The following is a 26,750-nucleotide window of genomic DNA, read 5'->3' as shown; positions in this document are numbered from 1 at the left end:
TGTATGTTGATATATTACAGTACTTTTTGAGGCCTGATTTGTTCCTAGTGCATACTTCTTGCATTCATCAATAACTTTATAAATTGCTCGTATTTACAGGCTGTTCTGTGGAGTATATATTGTCCAGTTCAGTTTGCAAAGAGGAAATATTGAGATTGTGAAAGGTAAAGGATACTTTGCGGAGTCCATCTGCTCCATTAACTTTAGTGTGGGTGGGACCTGAACACAGGCTGTTGTATATCTGTTTATTAAAGATTGATCAGTGGTTTGCATAAAAGAGGGGGTGGGTCTGACTGCCGCTTAATAAGCAGGGTCACACTCTCTTCTATATCGGCCCAATAGGTCCATCCCTCTCTACACCAAATGGAATGGATGAAACCAGGGCTGCAAGAAGGCTGTGGCGTGCTAGAGGCCAGAAGAACATAGGAACAGGAGTCGGCCATTCAGCCCCTCGAGCCTGTGCCGCCATTCAATTAGATCGTGGCTAATCTGTACCTTAACTCCACCTACCCGCCTTGGTTCTGTAACTCTTAATACCCTTAACTAACAAAAAAGAGAGTGGGGTTTAGCCTCAGTCAGAGTTCAGTCTGGCAGTGCCTTTGGACAAATCTTTCTTTTTCCTACAATTAATAGTTGTGAAGTGCGTAAGAGGAGTTTAATTCTTGCAAGAGTTTGGTGCTACTGGGCGCTCAGACTAACGCCATGTACATGCTACGCTCATCTGTACCTGAATGTTGCACAGGGGGACCTAGAACCAGGGTAGGATCCCAATTTGCATATTTAAGCAGCTTCCCACCTGAATCGGGTGAGTGTGCTGCCCACCCATTTACAGGCTTGTCTGAAAACTGCAACAGTTGGGCCTTGGGGCTTCACGGGGTGGCAAAGGTGGAAAAATTACCCCCACCCACCCGATTTTCAACTTTTTTTAATGCAATGAGTGGCTATGATTTGGAATGCACTGCCTGATAGGGTGGTGGATACAGGTTCAATAGTAACTTTCAAAAGGGAATTGGATAAACACTTGAAGGAGAAAAAAATGCAGGGATATGGGGAAAGAGCAGGGAAGTGGGACTAACTGGATTGCTTTCCCACATTACAAAAGTGACTGCACTCCAAATGTACTTCATTGGCTGTAAAGCGCTTTGAGACGTCCGGTGGTCGTGAAAGGCGCTATATAAATGCAAGTCTTTCTTTCTTCCTTCGAAAGAGGCGGCGCAAACTCGATGGGCCGAATGGCCTCCTTCTGTGTTGTACTATTGTAAGATTCTATGATTCTCTGAACCCAGCATTTAAACCTGGAGTTTTTTTTTATTCGTTCAAGGGATGTGGGCATCGCTGGCATGGCCAGCATTTATTGCCCATCCCTAATTGCCCTTGAGAAGGTGAGCCACCTTCTTGACAACCGAGTGGCTTGCTAGGCCATTTCAGAAGGCAGTTAAGAGTCAACCAACATTGCTGTGAGTCTGGACCAGGTAAGAACAGATTTCCTTCCCTAAAGGACATTTACGACAATCCGGAAGTCTCATGGTCACCATTACTGGTACAGGAAACTCTTTTTTATCCGGCACCGACGGGACCGGCATGGTGCCGGTTTATCAAAAAGTCCGGATTACAGAGAGGTACGAGAGCCCTGTACACGGCCACAGATCCAGGCGTCCCTGTTGCATGGCAACAGACGCAGGAACCCCGGCCACAAGATCCAGGCGTCCCTGTTGCATAGCAACAGGTGCAGGAACCCCGGTTACATGGCCACAGATCCAGGAACGGCCACTAATATGAAGTAAAACTTACCTGAACCTACTCCTGAATTTTGCCGGTTAACAGAGATTTCCGGTAAATCGAGAGTTTCCTGTACTAGCTTTTTATTCCAGATTTATTTAACTAACTGAATTTGAATTCCCCATCTGCTGTGGTGGAATTTAAACTCATGTCGCTGGATCTTTAGTCCAGGTCTCTGGGTTACTAGTCCAGTAACATAACTACTATGCTACCGTACCCCATATGAAGAATTTTAATGCAACAGGTCTTTTGACTGAAACTAATAACAAATGACTGAACAAAACTAAAAGCAGGTATGGAATAAATCACTGTTTTGGATTAAAAACTGTTTAATGCATCCACCAACATATGGGCCTGAGTTTAATTGTTGCTCCCCTGTCTGCAACAGTAGGGGCCTACAGCGGAATGGACTGCATAACCTAACAGGGATGGGCCAGTGGAAGCTCTGACTTATTTTCTGTATGTAGAATGTCACCAGACGCAAGCCCAGCTTGACTTTATTTCCACACTGGCCTCTGTTCTCTAATGTGGCTGAAGTCCTGCCCACAGTTAGTAAGACACCAGTCACGTGTTTTAACCTCTGTTGGCAGAAGGGGTAAGATAAAGCTTTTAGTGTTGGAAGCTGATTGATACAGACTACTTGTGCAGACTTTCCTTTCTGCTACGATCAGCACACTTTTAAAGATCTTTGTTACAAATTTTGGGTCTGCATTAGACTTTCTCTTGGATTCAGCATCAGCGGTCAGGACCTATCTGACCAATGTCTAGTTAGATGATAGCATGACTCAGGAATCGTAACAGTGAGAGGCCTCGTTTTAGAAACATAGAAACATTGAAGATAGGAGCAGGAGTAGGCCATTTGACCCCTCGAGCCTGCTCCGCCATTCAATGCAATCATGGCTGATCATCCAAATTCAGTGCCCTGTCCCTGCTTTCTCCCCATATCCCTTTAGCCTTAAGAAATATATCTAACTCCTTCTTGAATATATTTAACGAATTGGCCTCAACTGCCTTCTGTGGTAGAGAATTCCACAGGTTCACCACTCTCTGGGTGAAGAAATTCCTCCTCATCTCTGTCCTAAATGGCTTACCTCTTATCTTTAGACTGTGACCCCTGGTTCTGGACTCCCCCGCCATTGGGAACATCCTTCCTGCATCTAGTCTGTCTAGTCCTGTTAGAATTTTATAAGTTTCAATGAGATCCCCTCTCATTCTTTTAAACTCCACCAAGTATAAGCCCAATTGACCCAATTTCTCCTCATACATCATTCCTGCCATCCCAGGTATCAGTCTGGTGAATCTTCGCTGCACTCCCTCCATGGCAAGAACATCCTTCCTCAGATAAGGCGACCAAAACTGCACTGTGTACTGAATATTATGATCTCTCACACACCACGACATTTACACTCTGAAAGGCTGACTGAAAAGCATTCTAGTAAGACAAGACCAATAAACCAGTTTATTTAACAGGAATTGTATGAATGGTCTTTCAATGCAATATATCCATTTCCTGCTGCTCCTCGTGACAACAAAATAGTAAGATATGCACCCATGCCTGCCACAGGCAAAATTCACTCACAAGTTAGAATCATTGGCACTAACCTCTCTGTCTCACTCTGGCTATCCCAGGCTCAAGGGGGGAGAAATTGGTCTTGGGCAGTCGTCCAAAACAGACAATAGTGAATCGGCAGCCTGTTGTACACCCTCTCCATTGATGTCAATGGAAAACAAAAATCAGGCAGGGTGTGAAACGGGCTGCCGATTTGCTATCGCCTGTTTCGCTATACTACCCAAGTACTGTCCTACTGACTTCTATAGAGAGACAAAGGCTGACCTCTGACCTTTCCCTTTAATTGCAGCCACCAGTCAAAGTTGCCACCTGTAATAAGCAAAACAGTCATTGCTGCTTATGAAACGTTGCTGTGTGTAAATTGGCTGCTGCATTTTACGACACTGTAACACTGAGAACACTTCAAAAAAATGAATTGGCTGTGAATCGCTTGGGGCATCCTGAGGTTGTGAAAGGTGCAACTTAAATGCAAGTTCTTTCCTCCTTAATAGAAGTAGCAGGATTAGGATCCAGGCTGGTGATGTGGTCAGCATGGAATATCCTGGACCTACAAAGTATCTAGTGTATAAAGTGTCAAGGAGTTGTGTTGCCCAAGTAAAGGAATGTTGAGCTCAAATGCTAGTCCACTTCAACCTGCAACCGAGGGTCTGGGACTAAGCACAACTGCTCTTTCAAAGAGACAGCACAGGTGCTAATGGCCTCCTTCTGTGCTGTGTTTCTATAATTCTATCAATATGCATGGTGGACTCTGGAAGACATGTTCCACAAACTTCAGGGAGAGAGAAACAGTGAAGCAGCAGGAAGTAAGTTGCTCTCTGCCTTGCAGGGGGAGGAGAAGGAGACAGAGGGAACCATTGCAGGAATATCGGGGTATAAATTTGTCTTGGGCAATATCTCAAAAACGGGCGACAGTAAATTGGTGGCTCGTTTTGCCTTCTGCCCAATTTTCTTTTCTAATGTGGGGGAGTGGGGGAGGCGGGCTGGTGAATGGGGGTATGGCAGCGCATGTCCCAAGCATTCTTCCTGTCTGCTCCAGATCTGCCAGAAAACTGATGGGAAGGGGGTTGGAAAGCCTAAGCCAGGGACATTGAATATAAAAACAAGGCCGTAGAATTTATACAAGGCAAATCGGTTAGGCCACTGTAGCAGTATTATGAAGAGTTCTGGGCATTCCATAATAGGAAGGACATTAAAGCCACAGAGAGTGTTCACTAGAATGATACCAGGAATGAGAGTTTACCGTTATTAAGGCTGAAAAAATTGTTTTTTTTCGCTGAAACAGAGAAATGTAAGGGAGATTTTGAGAGGATAAAGAGTGAAAGATTGATTTCACTGGTTGGTGAATTGGTAACAAGGGAAATAGACTGAGGATTATCAGAATGAAAGGGCAAGTTTGAGGGTTATTAGAACATAGCTATTGAAGCAGAGGCTATAATGTCATTTAAAAGATATTTGGATAACTATTTGAAAAAGAACATAAAAGGTTCGGAGGAAAAGGCAGGGAAATGGGATCAGTATGGACCGCTCCAGTTAAAGAACTAACGCTGCACAGGCACAATGGGCCATATGGCCTCTTTCTGTGCTGTAGTTATTATGATTCGACTGTTTAGTTCTACATTGCTGTATTTAAGCACTTTAGAACGATCTTTGGGAGGTCCAGTTTGCGTGCGATTATCAAGCATCTGCTGCAACACCAATCCTCATCACTGCCCTTTTAGTTTATGATTGCTGCACAGGTCTAAAATTAGTGCACGCCAGGGATGAGAAGCTTTACTTAGGAGAAGGGACTACTGAAACTGCGGCTCTTTTCATTAGAACAAAGAAAATTAAGAGGCGATCTGATAGAACCGGGGAACTTACTCTTCTATCTAGACTTCACTGCATTTCATTAATTGTGCTGATTGGGAATGAAAGCATTTTCTCATATTTAGTTGCAACTAATTGCAGCAAATATGACAATATGAGCTAATCGCAAAATTAAGGATCAGCAGACAATCTATTTCGCTAATACAATAGCAAAATACTGTGGATGCTGGAAATCTGAAATAACAACAGAAAGTGCTGGAAACACTTAGCAGGCCAGGCAGCATCGAGGAGAGAGAAACAGTCATTTATTTCGCTGTCGTGATTTTCAGCAGCACCCCCAAAGATAGAAACATAGAAACATAGAAGATAGGAGCAGGAGTAGGCCATTCGGCCCCTCGAGCCTGCTCCGCCATTCAACGAGATCATGGCTGATCAGATGAAGAGACAGGCTTTTTGATCACTGATGTTACACATCTCTTCAGTTCCTTCTCAAACTAAAAGACCACTGTGAGTTTATGAGGCCGATTTAGCAGGAAAACAAATCCATGGTGGTTATCAGGAATTAGCAGCTATATTTAGACTGTCAGCTGCTTAGCCTGGGATAGTAAGATTCTTTGGCAAAATAAATTGTCAACAAAGCCATTTTAAACTGTAGCCAAATCCACATATATGCAGCCATGATCTCAGCAAAGTGTTGCCAGTAGTGCCTGTGAAATGGAAATTGTTACAAAGGGCTGTTTTTTCCCTTGGATTTCCCATCTGTGGTCCATTTGCAGAATGCGATTTAAGCATGCCCGGTTACATATTGTTTCCTCAGTTATATTTTTACAAGTAGGACTGAAGGGGATTTCAGGAGCAGGGTGGGGGCAATGGGTATTTCGGCAGGATTCAGGTGTCAGCCTTGCCTCAGCACTCTCGTCTATGAGTCAGAACGTCGTGGGTTCAAGCCGCACTCCAGAGACTGGAGAACATTATATAGGCTGACACTCGGTGCAGTCCTGAGGGAGTGCTGCACTGTCGGAGGTGCCATCTTTCAGATAAGACATTAAAACAAGGCCCAGTCTGCCCTCTCAAGTGGACGTAAACGATCCCATGGCACTATTTCTAAAAAGAGCATGGGAGTGCTCATCGGTGTCCTGGCCAATATTAATCCCGCAATCATTACCATTTTAAGAAACAAATGATTTGGTCATTTAGCTCACTGCTGTTTGTGCGACCTTTTGCACAAATTAACTGCTGTGTTTCCTTACGTTACAACAATGACTGCACTTCAAGAAAGTGGGGGGCGGGTATGGAGGCGGGACTGCTGGGAAAATGGCAGAAACTCGGAGTGGATACCGAACCCACTCCCAACCCGCCTCTGTGCCATCTTCCCGGGGAGCGGGTCCCCGACTCGTGCAGGGACCCGTCTCCTTGAGGCGGGAAGGGACTTAAAGCCAATTAACTGCCTGTTAACACGTAGTTAAAAGGCAGTTAAGAGGCTTATCCCCATTTTACCAACACAAGTCATAGAATCATAGAAAGTTACAGCACGGAAGGAGGCCATTTTGGCCCATCGTGTCCGTGCTGGCCAACAAAGATCTATCCAGCCTAATCCCACTTCCCAGCTCTTGGTCCGTAGCCCTGCAGGTTAGAGCATCTCAAGTGCACATCCAAGTACTTTTTAAATATGGTTAGGGTTCCTGCCTCTACCACCCTTTTAGACAGTGAGTTCCAGACCCCCACAACCCTCTGGGTGAAGAGATTTCCCCTCAAATCCCCTCTAAACCTTCCCCCAATTACTTTAAATCTGTGCCCCCTGGTTTTTGACCCCTCTGCTAAGGGAAATCCACTTTATCTATGCCCCTCATGATTGTATACACCTCAATAAGGTCTCCACTCAGCCTCCTCTGTTCCAAGGAAAACAGACCCAGCTTATCCAGTCTTTCCTCATAGCTAAGATTCTCTACTCCCAGCAACATCCTTGTAAATCTCCTCTGTACCCTCTCTAGTTCAATCACATCTTTCCAAGTGCGGGCTTCCTGACGTCGGGAAACCCCGCCAGGGTCAGTGAGGTGGTGGGTCTGTGGGGGGTGAGAGGGGTCGAAAAGTGTGCTGTGGAGGTGAGTGATGGGTGCAAGTGTGGAGAGGTAAGTATGTGAGGTGAGTGAAAAGTGTTAGAAAAAGTTTTCTTACCTTTGTTTCTTCCTGCAGGCTTCAACCCTTGGGGATCCAGAGGTGCCTCATTTCAATGGCAGAGATGACAGAATGGCTGCTGTATTCTCTGATGCAGCAGCCATCTGATTTCTGCTAAGGAGAGTGGTTTGGTGAGTCTTCAGTACAAGGGCTCACCTTAGAACAGAGATTGTCAGTGTTTGACAGCTTCTCAAAGCTGTCAAACGCTGACAATTCATCTGTCAAAAATTTTTGACAGATGAAACGTCATACGCTGACATTCTCTGGCTTTCCCTTAATTGACCTGCTAAGCCCGCAGGGTGAGCTTAACAAGGTCAATCAAGGGAAAATAGCGTGGGTTGGCCGAACGCAATTGGGGGCGGGACTGAAACCCGATAACCAGCAGTCCCGCCCCCAACGCGCCCCCCATTGACAAAATCCAGCCCAAGGTTTTTCTTTGTTCAATTCCCCTTTCATCCTGCCTTACCACAGCCATTCCTTCTACAGTAAGACCTGCTGCAAATTGTCTCTAAATTATCTTTACATCAGGATGTACAAAAGTCTTGCCTTTGCCTGTCACTGGCTGGTTTTGGCCCATTATTTTCAGGTTTGTAGAAATGATTTATGTATGTTTGTTCATGGTCCATGAGTTACAATCTCAGCAACCCTTCCAACTCACTCACCAGTTCTAATTTGCCTTGCACCTGATGCACAGCCCATGAGCTCCAGCTTTTGTGCAACTTTTCAAACATTTGAAACAAAATCATTCCAGAATATTGCAATTTTGCTGAAAATTATCTTATAATATTTTAGGGGGTGATTTTTTTGTTCATTTTGTTGCTGTTCATCCCTCTGGATGATCCTTCTCTTTCTCTCCCTGATCCTTCCTATTGATCTTGTTCTCTTTCTCTTTTACTCTCTGGCTGATCACTTGTTAATCTCTCTTTTACTCTTTCTGACGATCCGTTTTTGATTCCTTCCTCTTTCTTTCTGTGTTACTTTGATTTTTTTTTTGCCTCTGGTCCCTCTCTGATCTTCTTACTATAGAATCATAAAAGTTTACAGCACAGTGGGAGGCCATTTGGCTGGTTCTTTGCTAAAGCAATCAAAACCTAATCCCATTGGCCTGCTCTCTCCCCATAACCTGGCATCTTCTGCTTCAAATATTTATCCTTGTAACCAACTCTGTCCCTGGTTGAACCCTCTCTTTATTCTGATCTCCTGACAGTTTTTCTCACTTTTGTATGTGCCGGCGACCTCTCTTGTCCAAGAACCTTCAATCACAGAGGTCCATGGACAACTGCGGACTAGACGAGCCAGAACCTGCTCCAGGCTCTTTTGAATTTTATTTATTCATTACAATTGTGCATGTGTTTCGATGGAGCATTTTCCTGATGAGTTTGGCTTTTTGAAAGCCCCGACTTGCTGAGACAGCCAGCCAGGTCCTCATGCTGAGTGCATTCTCGAACTAAACAGTGAGCATTTGATGGCCATGGGTACTTCCATACTGACACAAAGCACCACCGCTCCACAGGAAGCCCTGCCTCACTCTCTGCACCACTATTACTGGTGCTACACATGATGCTCCATCAACATCAAATTATGTTAGACAAAATCTTCAGGGCAAACCCAACAATGCACCATGTGGCCTCCAGCCCTTGAAGTGGAGCAGCAACATTTCAGCACGGAGCTGTTGCGCTGGTTGGATTGGGCCTGCAGGACAAGCTTTGGACGCCCCTGATGTAGAGTACAGGCTAGAAGGAGGGTAACAATTCCGAAGCCCTGCTCCAACAATATGGCTTAATCACAAAACTTAGAACATCCCTCAGTGCACCCTTTCCAATTGACCCTGTGAATAAGCCTGCTGATTTGGTGCCAATTTGCACTGCCTTGGGACAGTTTTATGCTTTGAAACACATACCGACTACAAACCTGGCTTGGACTGGCCTGCCAAAATTCACAGTGAATTCGCACAGCAGAGACATCTTTCATTCCATTGCTCCGGGCTGGGTTCAAACCCAGGTTTTACAGATTAAAGGACAGGATGTTAAACCACTAAACCCACTCAACCTAATCTGCTGGAAATATCTAAAGATTCAGGTCATGGTTAGCCCAATTGATTAGAATGGTGCCAGTTGGCCTTTGTGGCTCGGATTTAAATCTAGCGCAGACTAGTAGGTTCAACCCAGTTCCTTGTGAGTCTATAGCAGTAACCTGTCTCCAATTCAATACAAATTAGGATTACATTAACAACTCACTTAAAGAAATCTCAAAAATGGTTGGTGTGAGACAAACAAGGTCGCCAGTCCGACGTAAGTGTGAGAATTAATAGCTTACAATGATTTTTCTACCAAGGAAGTGGAAACAGTCCCACTTGCCAGCTCAATGTCCTTCCCTTTGAATAGCATAACCTGCACTAATATGTAAAAGGGCAAATATAATTGTCCTACATTTTCAGTGGGATGACACACACGGAGAGAATACACTGAAAGATTAATGCTACAACACTTGAACCCTGTCTTCTTATTAATTCTGCTCATGTGGGCATTGCTGGCAACGTCGACATTTATTGGCCATACCTAGTTGCCCTTGCTAAGGTGGTGGTGGGTCTTCTTCTTGAACTGCTGCAGTCCGTGTGGTAAAGGTACTCCCAGAGTGCTGTTAGGTCAGGAGTTTGACCCAGCGACGGTGAAGGAAAAGCGATATATGCCCAAGTCAGGATGGCATGTAAATTTGAGGGGAAATTGTCCATCTTGGTGATGGAGGTCGTAGGTTTGGGAGGTTCTGACTTGTACCTTGTAGGTGGTAGAGGACTTTGGAGAGTCAGTAGTTGAGCCACTCGCCGCAGAATACCCAGCCTCTGACCTGCTTTAGTAGCCACAGCATTTACGTGGCTGGTCCAGTTGAGATTTTAGTCAATGATGACCACCAGGATGTTGTTGGTGGGGGACTCATCGATGGCAATGCCATTGAATTTCAACAAGAGGTGGTTAAGGCTCTATCTGGTTGGAGATGGTCATTGCCTGGCCCCTGTGTGGCGCAAATGTCATTTGCCACTTATCAGCCCAAGTCTGGATGTTGTCCAGGTCTTGTTGCGTGTGGGCACGGGCTGCTTCATGATCTCAGGAATTGCGAATGGATTTGAACATTGTGCAATCATCAGCAAACAGCCCCACATCTGACCTTGTGATGTACAGAATGTCATTGATGAAGCAGCTGAGCAGAATTGGGCCTAGGAGGCTGCCCTGTTGTGATGTTCTGGGGCTGAGATGACTGGCCTAACCTGCACTGGCTTCACATGGGGTTTCCTTGCTGGGAGTGTAGGATCACTAGATTCCTCTGTATGTGACAACATTTTTATCATTAAAAAAGCCCAGAAAACTCCCTAACAGTATAAGCAATTTTGTTTTGAAGGTGTGGCCTCTGGTCTCTGGTTTGTTCCTACACAGTCAGTGTTGGTGCAGTCAGGTTTATTGACATGTAATCTGATGCTAAACAATATTTTTGTTCATTCTATTGTATGTAACAAATCATTGAACAGCTTGTCACAAAATAAAACAATTACTGTACAAATTTCAGAAAGCATTTCAGTCTAAATGTTGAGGTCCCACTTGGTTGTTTCAGTCTATTAATGTTCAACGAAAGGTCAAATGGCAGACATGTGCTTCTGATTCACTGAGAACATCTCCGATATCATAAGCTTGGTGGAACAGCCACTGTAAGCAATTAATTCTCACACAAATGGCAGACTGGGGACTTTATGTGTAGCAGCAAAGCTCATGCTTTCAAAGTTTTAAGAGTACGTTCTTTGCTGATATAAAGTAGCAACTTAAAATGAAGGCAGTGTAAAATGCAAGCATGAGATGGAATCCAGTTTTTCTACTTGTTATCCCGTAATGGCAAAAATACAATGGCCCGGATTTTGCGATAGGAATAGCGGTGAGGCTAACAGTGCTTCCGGAGTCCGCTCACACGCAGTTAAACGTGGAAATCCGGAAGTTGCTGTCCGATTTGCCCTGCTCCTCCACAAGCTTTGCTACACTGGTACCTCGCTGAGAGACACAGCAGTCAAATACATGAAAGGCGTGAAGTTGTGGTACTTACCCACAAATTACTCACTAAACATGCCAGAAAAAGTTACGGCTTGTCCAGTCAAGTGTAAGTGAATTTTTAACAGCGTGATAAGTCTTAATTACCGACAAACAATGGCCCTGAAAATTTAATTTTACAAGTGTGAAATCTCATTCCTTCAGAATTTAATTATTGTTGGTGATTTTTAAAAAATTTAAAATTAATTAAAAAAAAAAACTTTTTCCAGAATATCCTGCAAGGCCATCTGAAGTCTCCCACAAGGCCATCTGAAGTCTCCTGCACAGACACTTAGCAGCCCTCCACCAGCCCTGCTGCAGCCACTGGGCCAACACTTCGTAGGAGCACCAGAGTAGGCAAAGGCACAGTAACGAGAGGCACTAAGGGATTGCACAAGGGTGAATAGTTAATATTTTGGTGTAAAAATGTGTTCACTGATTATTGATAAATGTATTCATTCAGTTTGGATTATTTTGTGTATCTCATTTCAGCTTTGCGCTGTGATATGGCCTGCGACAGGGATGGAATGATGGGGATGTGGTGAGCAACGGGGACCTGGGGTTTAATTTATTGGAACCGCAGTCTGATGAGGCGATCCGGAAGGCCAATTGAGTGGCTGCGTCCTCCCTCGATCCTGTTCCTCCTCCTCCTCCTAGTCCTCCACCTCGTCTTCCTCTTCCTCCTTGTCCTCCTCCTCCTCTCCCTCTTCCTCCTCCTGAGGTGGTCCCGCAATCCCTGGTGGCAAGGGCTAGGCCCTCATGATGACCAAGTTGTGCAGCATGCAGCAGACCACCACGAAATGGGAGACCAGCTCACCCGAGTACTGGAGGGCTCCTCCCGAGCGGTCAAGGCAGCGGAACCATTGCTTGAGCAGGCCGATGGTCTGCTCGATGATGTTGCTGATGGCAGCATGGCTGTCATTATATGAGTGCTGGGCAGGAGTGTTGGGGTTGCGGAAGGGAGTCATGAGGGGAGTCGGGATAGCCCTTGTCTCTGAGCAGCCAGCTGTGAGCTTGATGTGGTGGCTGGAAGAATGCCGGCGCACCGGTCTGGCGCAGGATGAAGCCATCGTGGCTGCTGCCAGGATAGCGGGTATTCACATTGAGGATTCGCGGTCTGTGGTCGCGCACCATAAGTGAGTGGTAGCCTTTGCGGTTACGGAAGATGTCAGGATTGTTATGCAGTGCCCGCAAAGCCACGTGGGTGCAGTTAATGGCGCCCTGCACCATGGGGAATCCCGCTATCCAGGCAAAGCCACATGAACACTTGTCCTGCTTCTCTCTGGTGATGGGGAAGGAAATGTAGACCCTTCTCCTACTGTAGAGAGCCTCTGTGACCTCCCGGATGCAGCGATGGACGGTGAACTGTGAGATGTTAGCTATGTCTCCTGTTGCAGACTGGAAGGATCCGCTGGAGAAGAAATTGAGGGTGACGGTGACCTTGACTGCCACTGAGAGAGCTGTGGTCTCCCTGATCTGAGGCTGGAGGTCTGGTTGCAGGAGGTGGCAGAGTTCTGTGACCACCTCCTTGGTGAAGCGGAGCCTTCTAATACACTGCTCCTTGCTTAATTGGAGGTAGGAGAAGTGATGTCAGAATATCGTCGGAGGGTAAGGCCTCCTGTTGAGAGCCCTGATGGCCCTCCTACTCCCTCTGGCCACATGTTTCAGTCTTTCTCTCTGCCTCCGCTCCCTCCGCCTTAGATCCTGGTGGGCCGGGTAGACTGCCAGTACAGCTCGCATTAATGTAACCAAGTGTAGCAGTTTGATGTTTTTAAGAATAAATGTAGCTACTTTTTAGTTCCTGATACAAAATAACCTTCAAATTACTGAATTAAACTGTTGCACAATGTGAAACTGACAAGCACTGAAACTCCACTAACCTACAGCTGGGACTCATTACTCATGACCCCTTTAAATAATGTCCCTGGAGCCAGCTTCCGGCTGCTTCACACCAGCTATCCCTGTCACTGTTTGTTCAAGGCGCTAAGGTAGGTGGCGACAATCAATTTCGCAGATCTGAGGGCCACGCTCACTGACATCACGATCTGCCTGGCGTTGAAGTCCCCGGTGGCGGCGCAATGGTGGGGGGGGCAGGGCTGGATTTGCCATGCGGCGCTGAATTCGCCTCGCCGCGGCGCTACTGCATCAGCGCTCTGTTACCGCCATCTGCTGGTGCAAATGGGAGGCGCTAAGGTACCGAATTTTTCACCCTGTGTGTCTCAGTGAGGATTCTTCAATCTGATTGGTTGAAGAGACACGCTGTTGCTTGACTGGCTCACACATGCAACAGATTCCCTGTAGAGGGCGCTGCACTGAAAACATTCTTTAGTAACTGTAAGTTGCCACTCAAAAGCCCACGAAAAGTTTGTGGGCAGCTCTAATTATAATGAACGGCAAGTGACATTCCTTCACTGCTGACTTAGGGCTAAAAATTCGGTGGCGCCGCGTTTGGGGCGCCAAGCTCGCCTGGGCGCCGGAATTTGCGCTCCGGCCAGAGCAGCTTGCGCCCTCCCGATATTCAGTTGGAGCGCCCCAAGAGGGACTCGGGGCGCTGCTCGAGGCTCCCCGCGTCCCGCTTGGGGCGCTCAAACTGAATATCGCCGCGCTACGTGCCACAGCGCCACATGCTGTGGCACGGCGCGCTGCTGTACTGCAGGCCTTCCTCCCCTTCTTAAGGGGGAGGGGCCTGCACCAGCGCGATCACCGATCGCGAGTGCCAGCAAAAGAGCCCGACACCGAGGAGAAGTGCCGGGCTTTTGGGACACAGCCGGCACTGCCCGGGGGGTGGATCAGGAGGCCGGGGAGGGTGGCGCAAGGAGGTGCTGGCAGGCGGCCACCGGAAAAAATGGCTGCCCCGCACCTCCACCTTAATTTGCGCCACTACCGCCACAGGTAGGCCCTGTGAACCGGTCGTGATTTGCGACCGGCGTTACAGAGGCGGGCGCGACCAAATATCGCGATCGGGGCGGTCACGGGACGCTGCGCACACCAATGACGTCATCGGTGGCAGCGCAGCGCTACACGCTAATGCCGCCATTAGCGCCCCGCTAAATATCGCGGGAGGCGTGGCCAGTGGCGCTAAAGCCACTGAGTGCCCTCTTTAGGCGCTAACTGGTGGCGCAGCCCACTGAATTTCTAGGCCTTAATGTTTTGACATCTCAAGAGTCAACAGCAGAACATTTTAATTGATTCATTAATTAAGGAAATTAAGTTCATTTTTCAAACAGATATAACTAATACCTGAAGGAAATGTTTGAGGTATCTTTCTGGAGAAATCAGAGTTAAGAAATTGTGTCACTGGGTTAAGAGTTCTGAGCCCTAAAGGCAGTCAGCACCTCTTAAAGGGGAGGTGCATTGTGGCTGTAGACACCAGGGAAGAAATAGCTTGGAGGAGGTAGTGAGCGGGTACCAATGTTCTCTGATGCTGCCTTGGAGGTCCTGGTGCAGGCAGTGGAGTGGAGCAGGCACATCATCTCTCCCCCGCCCCCCCAGGGAGCAGGAAGCCCTCCAGGCATCTACTCCGTTGACAATGGGAAGACATTTCAGAGCATGTCAATGCCAGGAGCACTGCACCCAGGACATGGTTGCAATGCCGTAAGAAATGTAATGATCTAACTAGAGTTGTTACGGTAAGAAGACTGCTTTCATACTCCCTGCTCACAGCTACACCATTTACAGCCTCATTAATTACAACACTGACAGTACTCACAAAACTTCCCTCCCCTAATTCCCTTCACTCTCCTACAATCACTGCACCACACTTCACTACACTTCCATCTCCTCATACTCACACACTCACCACTGTTACAACCCTCACTTACCCACAACTCACATCTTACACACAGACTATCAGCTGTACTCCATGGCAGCCATAGTCTCCAAACACCTCACAAGACACTCCCTTCCTTAATGCAGGAGAAGGTTGCACACTACTGAAGGAGATGTGGCGCAGGGTTTTTTTCCCTACCTAACCTCATTGTCCCATCTGACATCTCTCTCACCCCACACACTCTGCATGGCACGCTCGCTAATGCCACACAGCTGGCTGGGCCAGACTGGTCCAGCCCCTGCCAGGGTGCTGTACTCTGCAGCCAGGTCCTTAAGGCCCAGAGCTGCTCCATGGCCATCTCAGCAGCCTCCCACCTCCCAATCTGTAGCCACTGGGGATACACCTCATAGGATCACTAGAATAGGAAAACAAGAACACAAGACAGACACTAAGAGCTTGCACAATGCTGACATACAGTGAGCATATTTGTTTGATAAATTTGCTTTTTGTTCTGTATTTCATGTCAGTGTTTATCTTTGTAATAAAGTGAGGGCAAGAACATTAAGTCTGGAGAGAAGGAAGGCAATCGGATGGTGGTTGTAAGGGAAGTGGTAAGTATTGTTGGACTCGAGGTGAATGGGGAATAGGAGGGCTGATTTAGGTGAAGCGCTCCTTGATGAGCTGGTCTCTGAGAGCTCCGGCAGGAAGGGGCACTGGTGGTCGCTGCCTCTCCTTCTCCTCTTCCTCCTGTTTTTGCTCATCTTCCTCTCCCTCTTTGTGCTCCTCCTCCTCCTCCTCCCCATCATCCTGCTCTGCATTTTACACTTGTTGCTGTAAAGGCTCATCCTTCATGATGGCAGAATAGTGCAGAAACGACAACTTGCATTTATATAGCGCCTTTAACGTAGTAAAACGTCCCAAGGCGCTTCAAAGGAGCGTTATCAAACAAAACTTGACACCGAGCAACATAAGGACATATTAGGACAAATGACCAACAGCTTGGTCAAAGAGGTAGGTTTTAAGGAGCATCTTAAAGGAGGAGAGGTAGAGTGATGGAGAGGTTTAAGGAGGGAATTCCAGAGCTTAGGGCCTGGGCAGCTGAATGCACGGCCTCCAATGGTGGAGCGATTAAAATCGGGGATGTGCAAGAGGCCAGAATTGGAGGAGCGCAGAGATCTCGGAGGGTTGTAGGGCGGGAGGAGGTTACAGAGATGGGGGAGGTCAAGGCCATGGAGGGATTTGAAAACACGGATGAGAATTTTTAAATCGCGGCTTTGCCGGGTCAGGAGCCAATGTAGGTCAGTGAGCCCGGGGTGATGAGTGAACAGGACATGATACGAGTTAAGATACTGGCAGCATAGTTTTGGATGATCTCAAGTTTACGGAGGGTGTGAGGTGGGAGGCCAGCCAGGAGTGCATTGGAATAAATCAAAATCAAATCAAATCAACTTTTATTGTCATTGTTAGTGCACAAGTGCAGTACAACGAAATGTAGGCTTGCGGCTCCCGAGAGTGTACATTTGGATTAAGACATTTAAACATTCAACATACATTTGGCTTGTAGTATATTAACATAAACATAACCATAGTCGAGTCTGGAGGTAACAAAGGCATGGATGAGAGTTTGAGCAGATGAGCTCAGGCAGGGGTAGATGGCAAATCTGGATACCTGCTCTGGGTGAACTGCAAAGCTCCTCTGAAACGATATGTAGCAGAAGCATTGCTTAAGCACGCTGATTGTTTGCTCAATGATATTCCTTGTGGCAGAATGGCTATGGTTATAGGCCTGCTCTGCAGCTGTGCAAGGGTGGCGCAGGATGAAACATAGAAACATAGAAGATAGGAGCAGGAGTAGGCCATTCGGCCCTTCGAGCCTGCTCCGCCATTCAGTGAGATCATGGCTGATCATCCAAGCTCAGTACCCTGTCCCTGCCTTCTCCCCATATTCCTTGATTCCCTTTAGCCTTAAGAAAGCGTCCTGACTGGTGACAGGATAGCGGGCACAGGCCTGCATGATGTGCTGCCTGTGGTCGCAAACCAGCTGAGCGCTGAGGGAGTAGAATCGCTTTCTATTGACAAGATGCCAGGCTGGTGATAGGGAGAATCCAAGGCAATGTGTGAGCAGTCTTTTGCAGCTTGCACCCTATGTAAGCCTGCCATGTGCGTGAAACCTAGTGCTCTCTGATCCTGCTTCTCCCTGTCTATAGGGGGGGAGATTAAGGTATTCCTCGGTGACCTCCCTGATACATCGGTGCACTGTGAACTGGGACATGTGGCTAATGTCACCTGTTGCAGCCTGAAAGGAGCCCATTGCATAAAAGTTGAGGGCCACAGTGACACTGACAGCCACAGGCAGTGCTGTCCATGCCCTGGTGCAAAGCTCGAGATGTGGCTGCAGCAGGTGACATAGCTTGGTGACAGCCTTCTTAGTGAATTGAAGATGCCTGAGATATTGCTCCTGAGTAAAATTAATGTATAAGTTCTCCCTTAAGACCCTCTGTTGGTATGGCCTCCTACGCAGAGCCCTCCTCCTCCTTCTGGCAGTTGCGTCTGCTCTATGGTGTCTTCCTTGCTGTTCCTCCTCATCCTCCAGCCTCAAAGGCAACCCTACAAAAGACCATCCACGTCTGCAGCTAAACGATTTCTGACGTAGACAACACCAGTGCAAGGACAGCAAAATCTTTTTTTTGTTCAGACAAAGTGAACTTTCCAGAGTGAGGAAAAACACCAAAAAAACACCCAGAACTCGAGCAGCAGCTTGAAATGAGAAACTAATAGCTAACCTGTAAGTACTGCATGGTCCCTTTAAATAGCACTGGTGAGGGGGCCTTCCTGCTGATTAGTGCCACGTTGTGCTGACTGAGCTCAGCACGTGCCGAGTGAAGCGCTGGGACGTTCAAAAATGGCGGAGAACGGGTCCCGCAAGATGTGCGGGACCCCAATTTACATAAATTATTCTGGGCTTTAACTGTTGCGGCATGTGCTTCTGCCACCAGTGCATCTACCTTTACCAATATGGCGGGCGCCGCACTTCTGACCAGAAATTTGCATGTTTCCTGCCAGCTTAGTAGGCTTGTTTGCGCCTGAAAAGCAACCGCTGCATGGCCAAGTTTCCAGGCCCTAGTGTGCTGTTCTGGTAAAGCAGGGATAGAGGGCAGGGAATCATTGGACCAGGTCACCCAAAGGTAATTTAGTCTCCACTTTAAAGTCATTCTGTCGTTATTTTATATACCATTGATCTCATGCGGCATTATATATGGTAAGTCAGAGAATACTCTTACCTGCTGCCTTCGCATTACTGTTGCTCTATCTGTATCCACGCTGCTGCTTCTACCTCTCTCTTTCTCTTCTTTGTTCTTATTTTTGTTTGCTTCTCTCTTTCTCTTCTGCTTCTCTGTCTGTCTTTTGCTTCTTTGCTTTTGGGTGGGAAGTGGTGGATGGTGGCGTTTCGTGGTAGGAAATGGAGTCACCAACAGCTGCAGGAGCAATTCCCTGGACATCCACTTCGCCATTCAGTCACTCCTAATACATCTTCTACTCCTTCACTTCCCATAACCCCTCTCCTTCCTATATGCTCTCACTCCCATCACGACCACGACTGCTTCCCCGTTGAACTACCTGCTCAAACCCTATATCCTCCCTTCCCCCTTGCTCTATTGTCATTCACTTCACCCTTAACCTCCCCCCCCCCAATCTACTTCCCCCACTCCCACTCATTCCACCAGGGGCAGCTGGCCAGAGGCCAGAAAACCCCTTATCCTCAACCTGTTTCCCTCTTCTAAGCAATATGCTTTTGCTGTATTATCTCACCTGGTAATGTGTTACGATATCACCCTCCCAAAACATGCTGCAGCTATACCAAGTTGGGCAAATTCAGGGATCCAGCGCTCCTACTGTTGAGGGAGTGCAGGTCAGAGAATTAGGGCTGCAATGTTATAGTATGTTTCCGAACTGTCTGGTGGTCGTGAAAGATGCTATATAAATGCAAGTCTTTCTTTCTTCTTTCTAATATACATAAAATTAATAAGGTTAGCAGTTAAAAAGACAAAGTCAGTTTACAAATTGGAAGTTTGAAATCAAAAATGTAATGCCCTGTTACACAACATTTATTTTTGGGAGACGCTGGAGTTGTCCCTGAATCCGTTCCATCAAAGTTCACTGGCTGCTTGTCCCCCAAGCGGACGGTGAGAACCCTTCAAGGAAGAAGGGTAGCTGAAGGGTAAGAAGTGTAAGAGAGCTGCCACAAAACAATCTGTTACATCTCCCCCAGACAGGGTGTACAGAAGCACTTCTTGTTTCTGCCTCAACGGCTCTGAGCTGTTCATGAACACCTGATGGTTGTTTTTAAGCTAATGTTGTAAGTACTGACTATGAGCTTTTTATGAGGGACTGGACTCTGTCCAACTTCTTGGAATGAGAACAGTGTTGATAGTTTTGAGAGGCCAAAACGGCTGCTCAAAATGGGTCATTAGCTGCTACCATGCAGAGGTACTGTTCCGATGGATGGAGCAGCAGCGACTCTTTTGGAAAGGGGGAAGGGGGCTTTTTTACAAGTGAATTGACATCAGTTGCCTCTTTTTCCTCCTTCCCCTTACGCTGGGTGTGTAATCACTCATTTGCTTGTATTTCCACAAAATATCTTCCAGCTTCCACATCTGGAGCAGTGAAATAAAAGCTAGCAAATGAGTGGCTTTTCATCTATCTCCTAAAATAAACTAACTTGTATATAAATGTTATGTAATAAATATGAGACTGCTACAGAGAAAACTTACATGCAATGAATGGAAAACCGCAACACAGTATGCATGATTTCCCAACATGTGCAGCCAGCAGGCAAGAATTCTCACTGGCAGCATGTAGTCAGATATCAGTTCCATAGTTTTACTTTAATTTTCTCCCCTTCCCTCCCCTCCTCTCTCTTTCCTACTCTCCCCTTCCCTCCCCTCATCTCCCTGCCCTCACTTTCTGTGCCTCCTCCCATTCTTTCCCCTCCGTTCTCTTCCATTGCTATGCTCTAGTTCCCCAAACCCTCTCCCTTCCCATGTTCTTGTCTTTTGTCCCCCCCTTTTCCCTTCTCTCACTCCCCTTCCACTCTGCTCCCTCTTTTCTCCCTTCCTCTTCCCTCTCTTTCCCCTCTTCTCCCTTCTTCTCCTTTCCCCTCCCTCCTCTTCCCCTCTCTTCTCCTCCACTCTCCCTTTCCCTTCCTTCCTCCTCAAAGATGTTGACTTATTGCTAGGGCATTATTCCAAGGGTGCTGGGCACCCTCAGTTACCTCGCTCAAGTAGCCAGTACTTATATGAGAGTCTTGACAGTGAATGTTGGCAGTCTATTCAACTGCAGGGGCATCACAGTCAAACCTAATCTTGTTATCCGACATCCGAACGTCTACTTACAGCCAAATACTGCACGCACCCTGACCCATAGCACCCGGTGATGGGCTGAGACTCAAGAAGCCATGCTGACTTGGCTGATATTCTGTCGCCTCCATGGAGAAAGCTTTATGGAGCTTTCAGTGTCAGCCATAGCTCAGTTGGTAGCACTCTTGCCTCGGAGTCAGAAGGTTGTGGGTTCAAGTCCCGCTCCGGAGACTTGAACACAAAACCTAGGCTGACACTCCAGGTGCACTACTGAGGGAATGCTACAGTGTTGGAGGTGCTGTCTTTCAGATGAGACATTAAACCAAAGCCCCATCTTCCCTCTCAGGTGAACGTAAAAGATCCCATGACACTATTTCGAAGAAAAGCAGGGTAGTTCTCCGGTAGCCCTGACCAATGTCGATCCCTCAACCAACATCACTAAAAAAAGATTTTCTGATCATTATCACATTGCTGTTTATGGGAGCTTGCTGTGCGCAAATTTCTACCGCGTTTCCTACATTGCAACATCGACTACACTTCAGAAGGTACTTCATTGGCTGTAAAGCGCTTTGGGATGTCTTGAGGTCGTTACATAAATGCAAGTCTTTCTTTCTTTCACCAAAGAGTCATTGGGCAGGATTTTAACTCAGGAGTCGGGTTGGAGGCGGGACTACAACTTTTGTGGTTGTAGTCCCGCCTCCATCGAGATGCGGCCAATCCACGCGATTTTAACTTGATTGACCTTGTTGAGCCCGCCCAGCGGGCTCAGCAGGCCAATTAAGGGCCACCCGGCAACAGGTGACGTCACAAACTGAAATTTCATCTGTCAAGAAGTTTTGACAGATGAAATATCAGCGTTTCACAGCTGTTTGAAGCTGTCAAACACTGACAGTCTTACTTCTAACATGAGTCCTTCCTCACAGACTCAGTTAGAAATCTCTCCTGCACAGAAAGCTGCAGGCTGTCACTTTTGACAGCTCGCAGCCATTCTGTTTTCTGTGCCAGTGAGATGAGGGACTCCCGAGACCTAAAGGAAGGAAGGCTGAAAAGGTAAGAAAATGTATGTAAAACTTATTTAATCACTTTAGACACACCAAACACACTTACCTTTGCACTCATGCACACATCACTCATCTGAACACCGACATCTCGACCCCTCCAAGTCCTTCAACCCGATGGCCCGCCTCCTCTAACTTGGCGTGGTTTGGAGCCGTCGGGAATCCCACACTTCAACCTTAAAAATAGGGATTAGGCTAAAATCTGCCTGTTAACTACCTGTTAAGAGGCAGTTAACTGGCACTAATCCCTTCCCGCCTCGGGTAGGCGGGTCCCAGTGCGGGGCGGGTACCCGCCTCCTTTGAAACTGGCATGGAGGCGGGTTTGGGAGCGGGATGGGGTCAGGACCCCTGATTTCGGGACTTTAACCCCCCGCACGCCTCCAATCCCGACTCCACGGCCCAATAAAAATCCTGCCCATTATGTGCCTCATTGTTTCTATTGGTGAAATGCCCATGTCCGATTTTTGAACTTATTATTGGTCTGTCGACGGCACACCGAGATGAGAATGGTGGGCATGGCTCTGTGTAGCTCTGCAGCACAATGTGTTGGAGCGCCATGTACTACTTTGTCGTCAGTCAAGAAAATTCCCAAGATGAAATTGTGAAGACAGCCCGCTTGCTGCCCTAGCACACAGCAACCGTTTTATTGGATTCTGGAGCTCCTCCAGTAACAAACAATTGAAATCAGCGTTATTATTACACACTGTCTGAATATTTGCAGATCTGCAGACTTTTCAGCCAATGTCTTGTGAAAAGGGCTTCAGCTTTAATTAACATTTCCACAGTGCAAATCACATTTGTAGAGATATGTTAGCTGCAAGCCACTGAATGTCAGTGAATAGGGCCCTTGTGCATTGTGAAGTCCCACACAGCTTGATTTCTGTGTTTATTTAGGAAATGCACATGTATGACAAGTCCAGGGAGAAAGTATCGAACAAGTACCCTAACTTACCAGCTGAATACAGGATACATAAAGTCCATTATTATAGAAAAATACAGAGCTGCAGATATATTTATTTAATTTTGCTTTTCATGAACCCTCTGTTAATAGAACCACAACTTTCTAACATACAATTTGTCTCTAAGGTCTCTAAATTGTCAGACTGCTTGTCCGACATACAGTTCTGGATGAGCAGAAATTTTCTCCAATTAAATATTGGGAAGACCGAAGCTATTGTTTTCAGTCCCCACCACAAACTCCGCTCCCTCACCACTGACTCCATCCCTCTCCCTAACATCTGTGTGAGGCTGAACCACACTGTTCGCAACCACGGTGTCATATTTGACCCTGAAATGAGCTTCCGACCACATATCTGCAGCATAACTAAGACCGCTTATTTCCACCTCTGTAACATCGCTCATCTCCGCCCCTGCCTCAGCTCATCCGCTGCTGAAACCCTCATCCATGCCTTTGTTACCTCTAGACTTGACTATTCCAACGCACTCCCGGCTGGCCTCCCACATTCCACCCTACCTAAACTTGAGGTCATCCAAAACTCGGCTGCCTGTGTTCTAACTCGCACCAAGTCCCATTCGCCCATCACCCCTGTGCTCGCTAACCTACAAAGGCTCCCGGTAAAGCAACGCCTTGATTTCAAAATTCTCATCCTTGTTTTCAAATCCTTCCATGGCCTTGCCCCTCCCTATCTCTGTAATCTCCTTCAGCCCCACAACCCCCTGAAATATCTGCGCTTCTCTGATTCTGCCCTCCTGAGCATCCCTGATTATAATCGCTCAACCATTGGTGGCCATGCCTTCTGTTGCCTAGGCCGGAAGGCTACCTCTCTTTCCTCCTTTAAGACGCTCCTTAAAACCTACCTCTTTGACCAAGTTTTTGGTCACATGTCCTAATTTCTCCTTAGGTGCCTCGGTGTCAAATTTTTTGTCTTTTACCACGCCTGTGAAGCGTCTTGGGACGTTTTACTATGTTAAAGGTGCTATATAAATACAATTTGTTGTTGTTGTCATGAATTTTAAACATTGAAATAAATAAAAAGAACTTCATGGCAAACACAAATTCAGGAATTATAATTAACTGCAGATAATTTCACACAACAGTGTTAAGAGTTAAGTGTTAGGTGAATTTGGTTGATTCATATTGACGTCTGGTTGTTGTAAAATTACTTTGCATTTGTTCAGTTATCATTCTGCACTGCAGAAAATGCCTTCATTTATTTTCATATGGTCCCATTTCGCTCAATCGGATCAGATGACAGCGAAAAATTGTTGCACATTAAATCTCTTAAATGTGATCTTTTTGTCCAGCTGCCTTGTCACAAATACGCAACACAATTAACTCTTTCTCATGTATTCCTCACAGAAAACAGAGAATGCTGGAAACACACAGCAGGTCTTTCGACGGCTGTAAAGAGAAAGGGTTATTAACCTTCTGGGTTCTGATGGAGGGTCTACACCTGAAATGTTACCCTCTTTTCTCTTCAAACATGCTGACCGACCTGCTGTATAATTTCAGCATTTTTTGTTTTTATTTCATATTTTCAACTTTTGCAATTTCCTTTTATTTATTCTTGCTGTCAAACGATTGAAAGGACTGGTTGACTTTTTAATTCTGGGTCAGACTATAGCAAATGGACAGTTTTCTAAAATTTCAGCAAAGTTTATTGACACATATCTGAAAGAAGACTTGTTGAAAAGAATTTTTGAGTTTGCACCTGACATTGGTTGTTGCCAGTAAATCTCTGGCAGCTTTCTTCCACTTCTGGCACTAAAGGTTCAGTTTGTATATTTTATTTTCCTGCTGGCTGTATTCGGCCATTAAATACTGCAGGGGTGCTGGGGAAGAAATAAAACTGAGCCAAGAATAAAGCTCGCGACAAGACTCCAGCCATTTATTGTAAGTACAGGAGTACTGTTAAGTGCCACTTTTAATTGTCTTCATTGCTGAAATTCAGAAAGTGGGGAGTGGGTGACAATTACTGCCCATCTTCATCAATTAACAGAATACACACACTCTCAGATACACTCACACTAAAACGCACACTCTCTCTCACACACACACACACACACACAGACACACACACTCAGCAAGAAAACTCCTGTGAATACAGATTGCAAAGTAGCATATTGGCTGTTGCCAGTTTACACCATCAGATTTACCAATACCATGCACTCATTACCTCTAATCACAGCTCTGGACTAATCCACCCTCACTGATCATATTATGCCATTGCACCTTACCATTGTTACAAATAACCAAATCCAATCATTACTGAGATGACGCATAGATGAAACGTCACGGAAAAATAGGATGGGCATCATTGTTGTGGCCATAAGTGTGAAAGCTACCTTTTCATGACATTTGAAAAGTACTTCCCAGCTTACATCTTGAAATTCTGTTGCTGAAAATTAAAAAGTACAGTTGAACCACACATAATCACAAACCTCTCATTTCCAGCAGATGCCAGTTAATGAGAATGTTGGTTCCTCAGGCCCAGACTCATTCACTCAACATACTACACTTTTTAATACGAATGATGGGATAAAGGGACTATTTCTGCTCTCCATGGGAGGTATTCCAATTCAGAAGCTTCCACAGTAATCTTTTTTCATGGCCTGATAAAGCTCCATTAAAGTCCATAGAGTTCAACAAACGATAACACAGAGTTCCTTATAAGAGCAGCAGGCTCCTACAGCACCATGTGTAATGAATATTAGTCCTGGTGAAACACACTGCATGATTATTTGAAGTGCTTATTACAATCAAAACCTCCTTGATTCAACTCTAGCCACCTTCACAGTGACTCAAAACTACATATCGGCTATCCGTGACAAAGACAGAAGCTGGAAGAGGAGCGTGATAAAAGGATTTTGATAAAAAAGTGCGCCACAAGTTCCAAGTAACAAGGTAGGACTGTGTATACTACAACATTTAAACCGGTCCAGACATTCTAATTTACAATCTGTCGCCAATATGCTGAAAGTAATAGAAGATTCTGCCAAATGAACACGGGTTCAATAGAATTGGTAAACTAAGAAATCAAAAGGCTCACAAACAAGGTTGAGCATTTGGGCACTCCTACACAATAGCTCTCAGCAGCTCAGTAGCTGTGTAAGGCTCACAATGTACGGTAAAATCAGTATTGTTCAGAAAGGAAAAGAAAGGTAATTGAACAAAAGAGGTCAAACAGCAGCTTGTTCAAGTTAAAAAGCAAGTCATTATTTTCGTTTGCCCGCTCTTTCGTTCTGATTGTGTTCAATAACACATTATTGTCTTGTAATTAAAAAAAGTTGAAATTGTGCTACTTTCTTAAAAAATGAATAAAACCATCACTTCTGAAGCGTTCAATCATTTCACATTCTCAACATTCCAAACACAATAACCACTAAAATTAGCCCCCTGCCAGCCTGTTGTCCTGTATATGTCACACTTATGATGTTAGCTTATTCTTTACCTGGTATGTGAAACACTTACAGTTGATCAAATATAAACACCCAGCCACAATAAGAGTATATCTGAAAGAAGAATCCTTATTACTCCCTGCAGCAAAATACTTTTAACTGTAGTTTCGACAATTTGAAAAAAGTGCTATACAGCCAGCTATCTACTAACTGAGAACACTGGTTCCTTCTAAAAGTGTAACTCCCTACTGTTCTCATTACGCCTCATTGCAAGTGAAACAGTAACTGTACGGACTTATCTCAGTAAGTAATGGTGCAGTCACCACTTACCTCTCTCATAAACCTGAAATTTGGAGGTAGTGACAGACAAGGTTTGCAACAAATTAGCAAAGTTTCCAACAGCACAGCAAGGGAAATTCCAGCAGTAGCCTTCATTCTCACAGTCATAATACACTTCACTTTATCTTGCTGATTTGCATTGGCAGTAGCAACCATCAAGGAAGCAGGCCCTCTGTTTGCTAGGAAAAGCTGAGGGGGAACTGCAGCAGAAAGCCTGTACAATATAAATGATGCCAATTTTAGATGCCTGTAGGCTTTTAACACTCTGCAGCAGTGGGAGGAACAGTATATCAGCTCCTAAAAAAACTGCAAGGTAACCTTCCCACCCCCTTCCAAAACAGACACACCTCCCCACAGATTGTAACTGTCCCAATAGAAACACCTAGCCCACAACCCAAAACACCAAAGACCGAGAACAGGAGTGGAGAAAGGGAAGCTGTGGGCAGTTAATTTCCTTAAAAAAAAAACAAC

The 26,750-nt window shown here is 46.0% G+C and overlaps 1 protein-coding gene across 1 annotated transcript in view; it reads right to left on the bottom strand.

Annotated features, from left to right (window-relative positions):
* Positions 1–26,545, bottom strand: part of LOC147122606 (thrombospondin type-1 domain-containing protein 4-like) — a 389,820-nt gene extending 363,275 nt beyond the window's left edge. The window contains exon 1 of the mRNA XM_086007593.1: positions 26,271–26,545. Within this exon, the coding sequence (XP_085863719.1) occupies positions 26,271–26,435 (165 nt within the window). The 5' untranslated portion in view covers positions 26,436–26,545. The remainder of the gene's footprint in view (positions 1–26,270) is intronic.
* Between the last annotated feature and the right edge of the window lie 205 nt (positions 26,546–26,750).

The sequence above is a fragment of the Somniosus microcephalus genome, chromosome 2, assembly GCF_052327205.1.
Source record: "Somniosus microcephalus isolate GS21.2 chromosome 2, FLI_Smic_1.0, whole genome shotgun sequence".
Taxonomy (NCBI): domain Eukaryota; kingdom Metazoa; phylum Chordata; class Chondrichthyes; order Squaliformes; family Somniosidae; genus Somniosus; species Somniosus microcephalus.
This window is presented reverse-complemented; position numbering and strand designations above follow the sequence as displayed.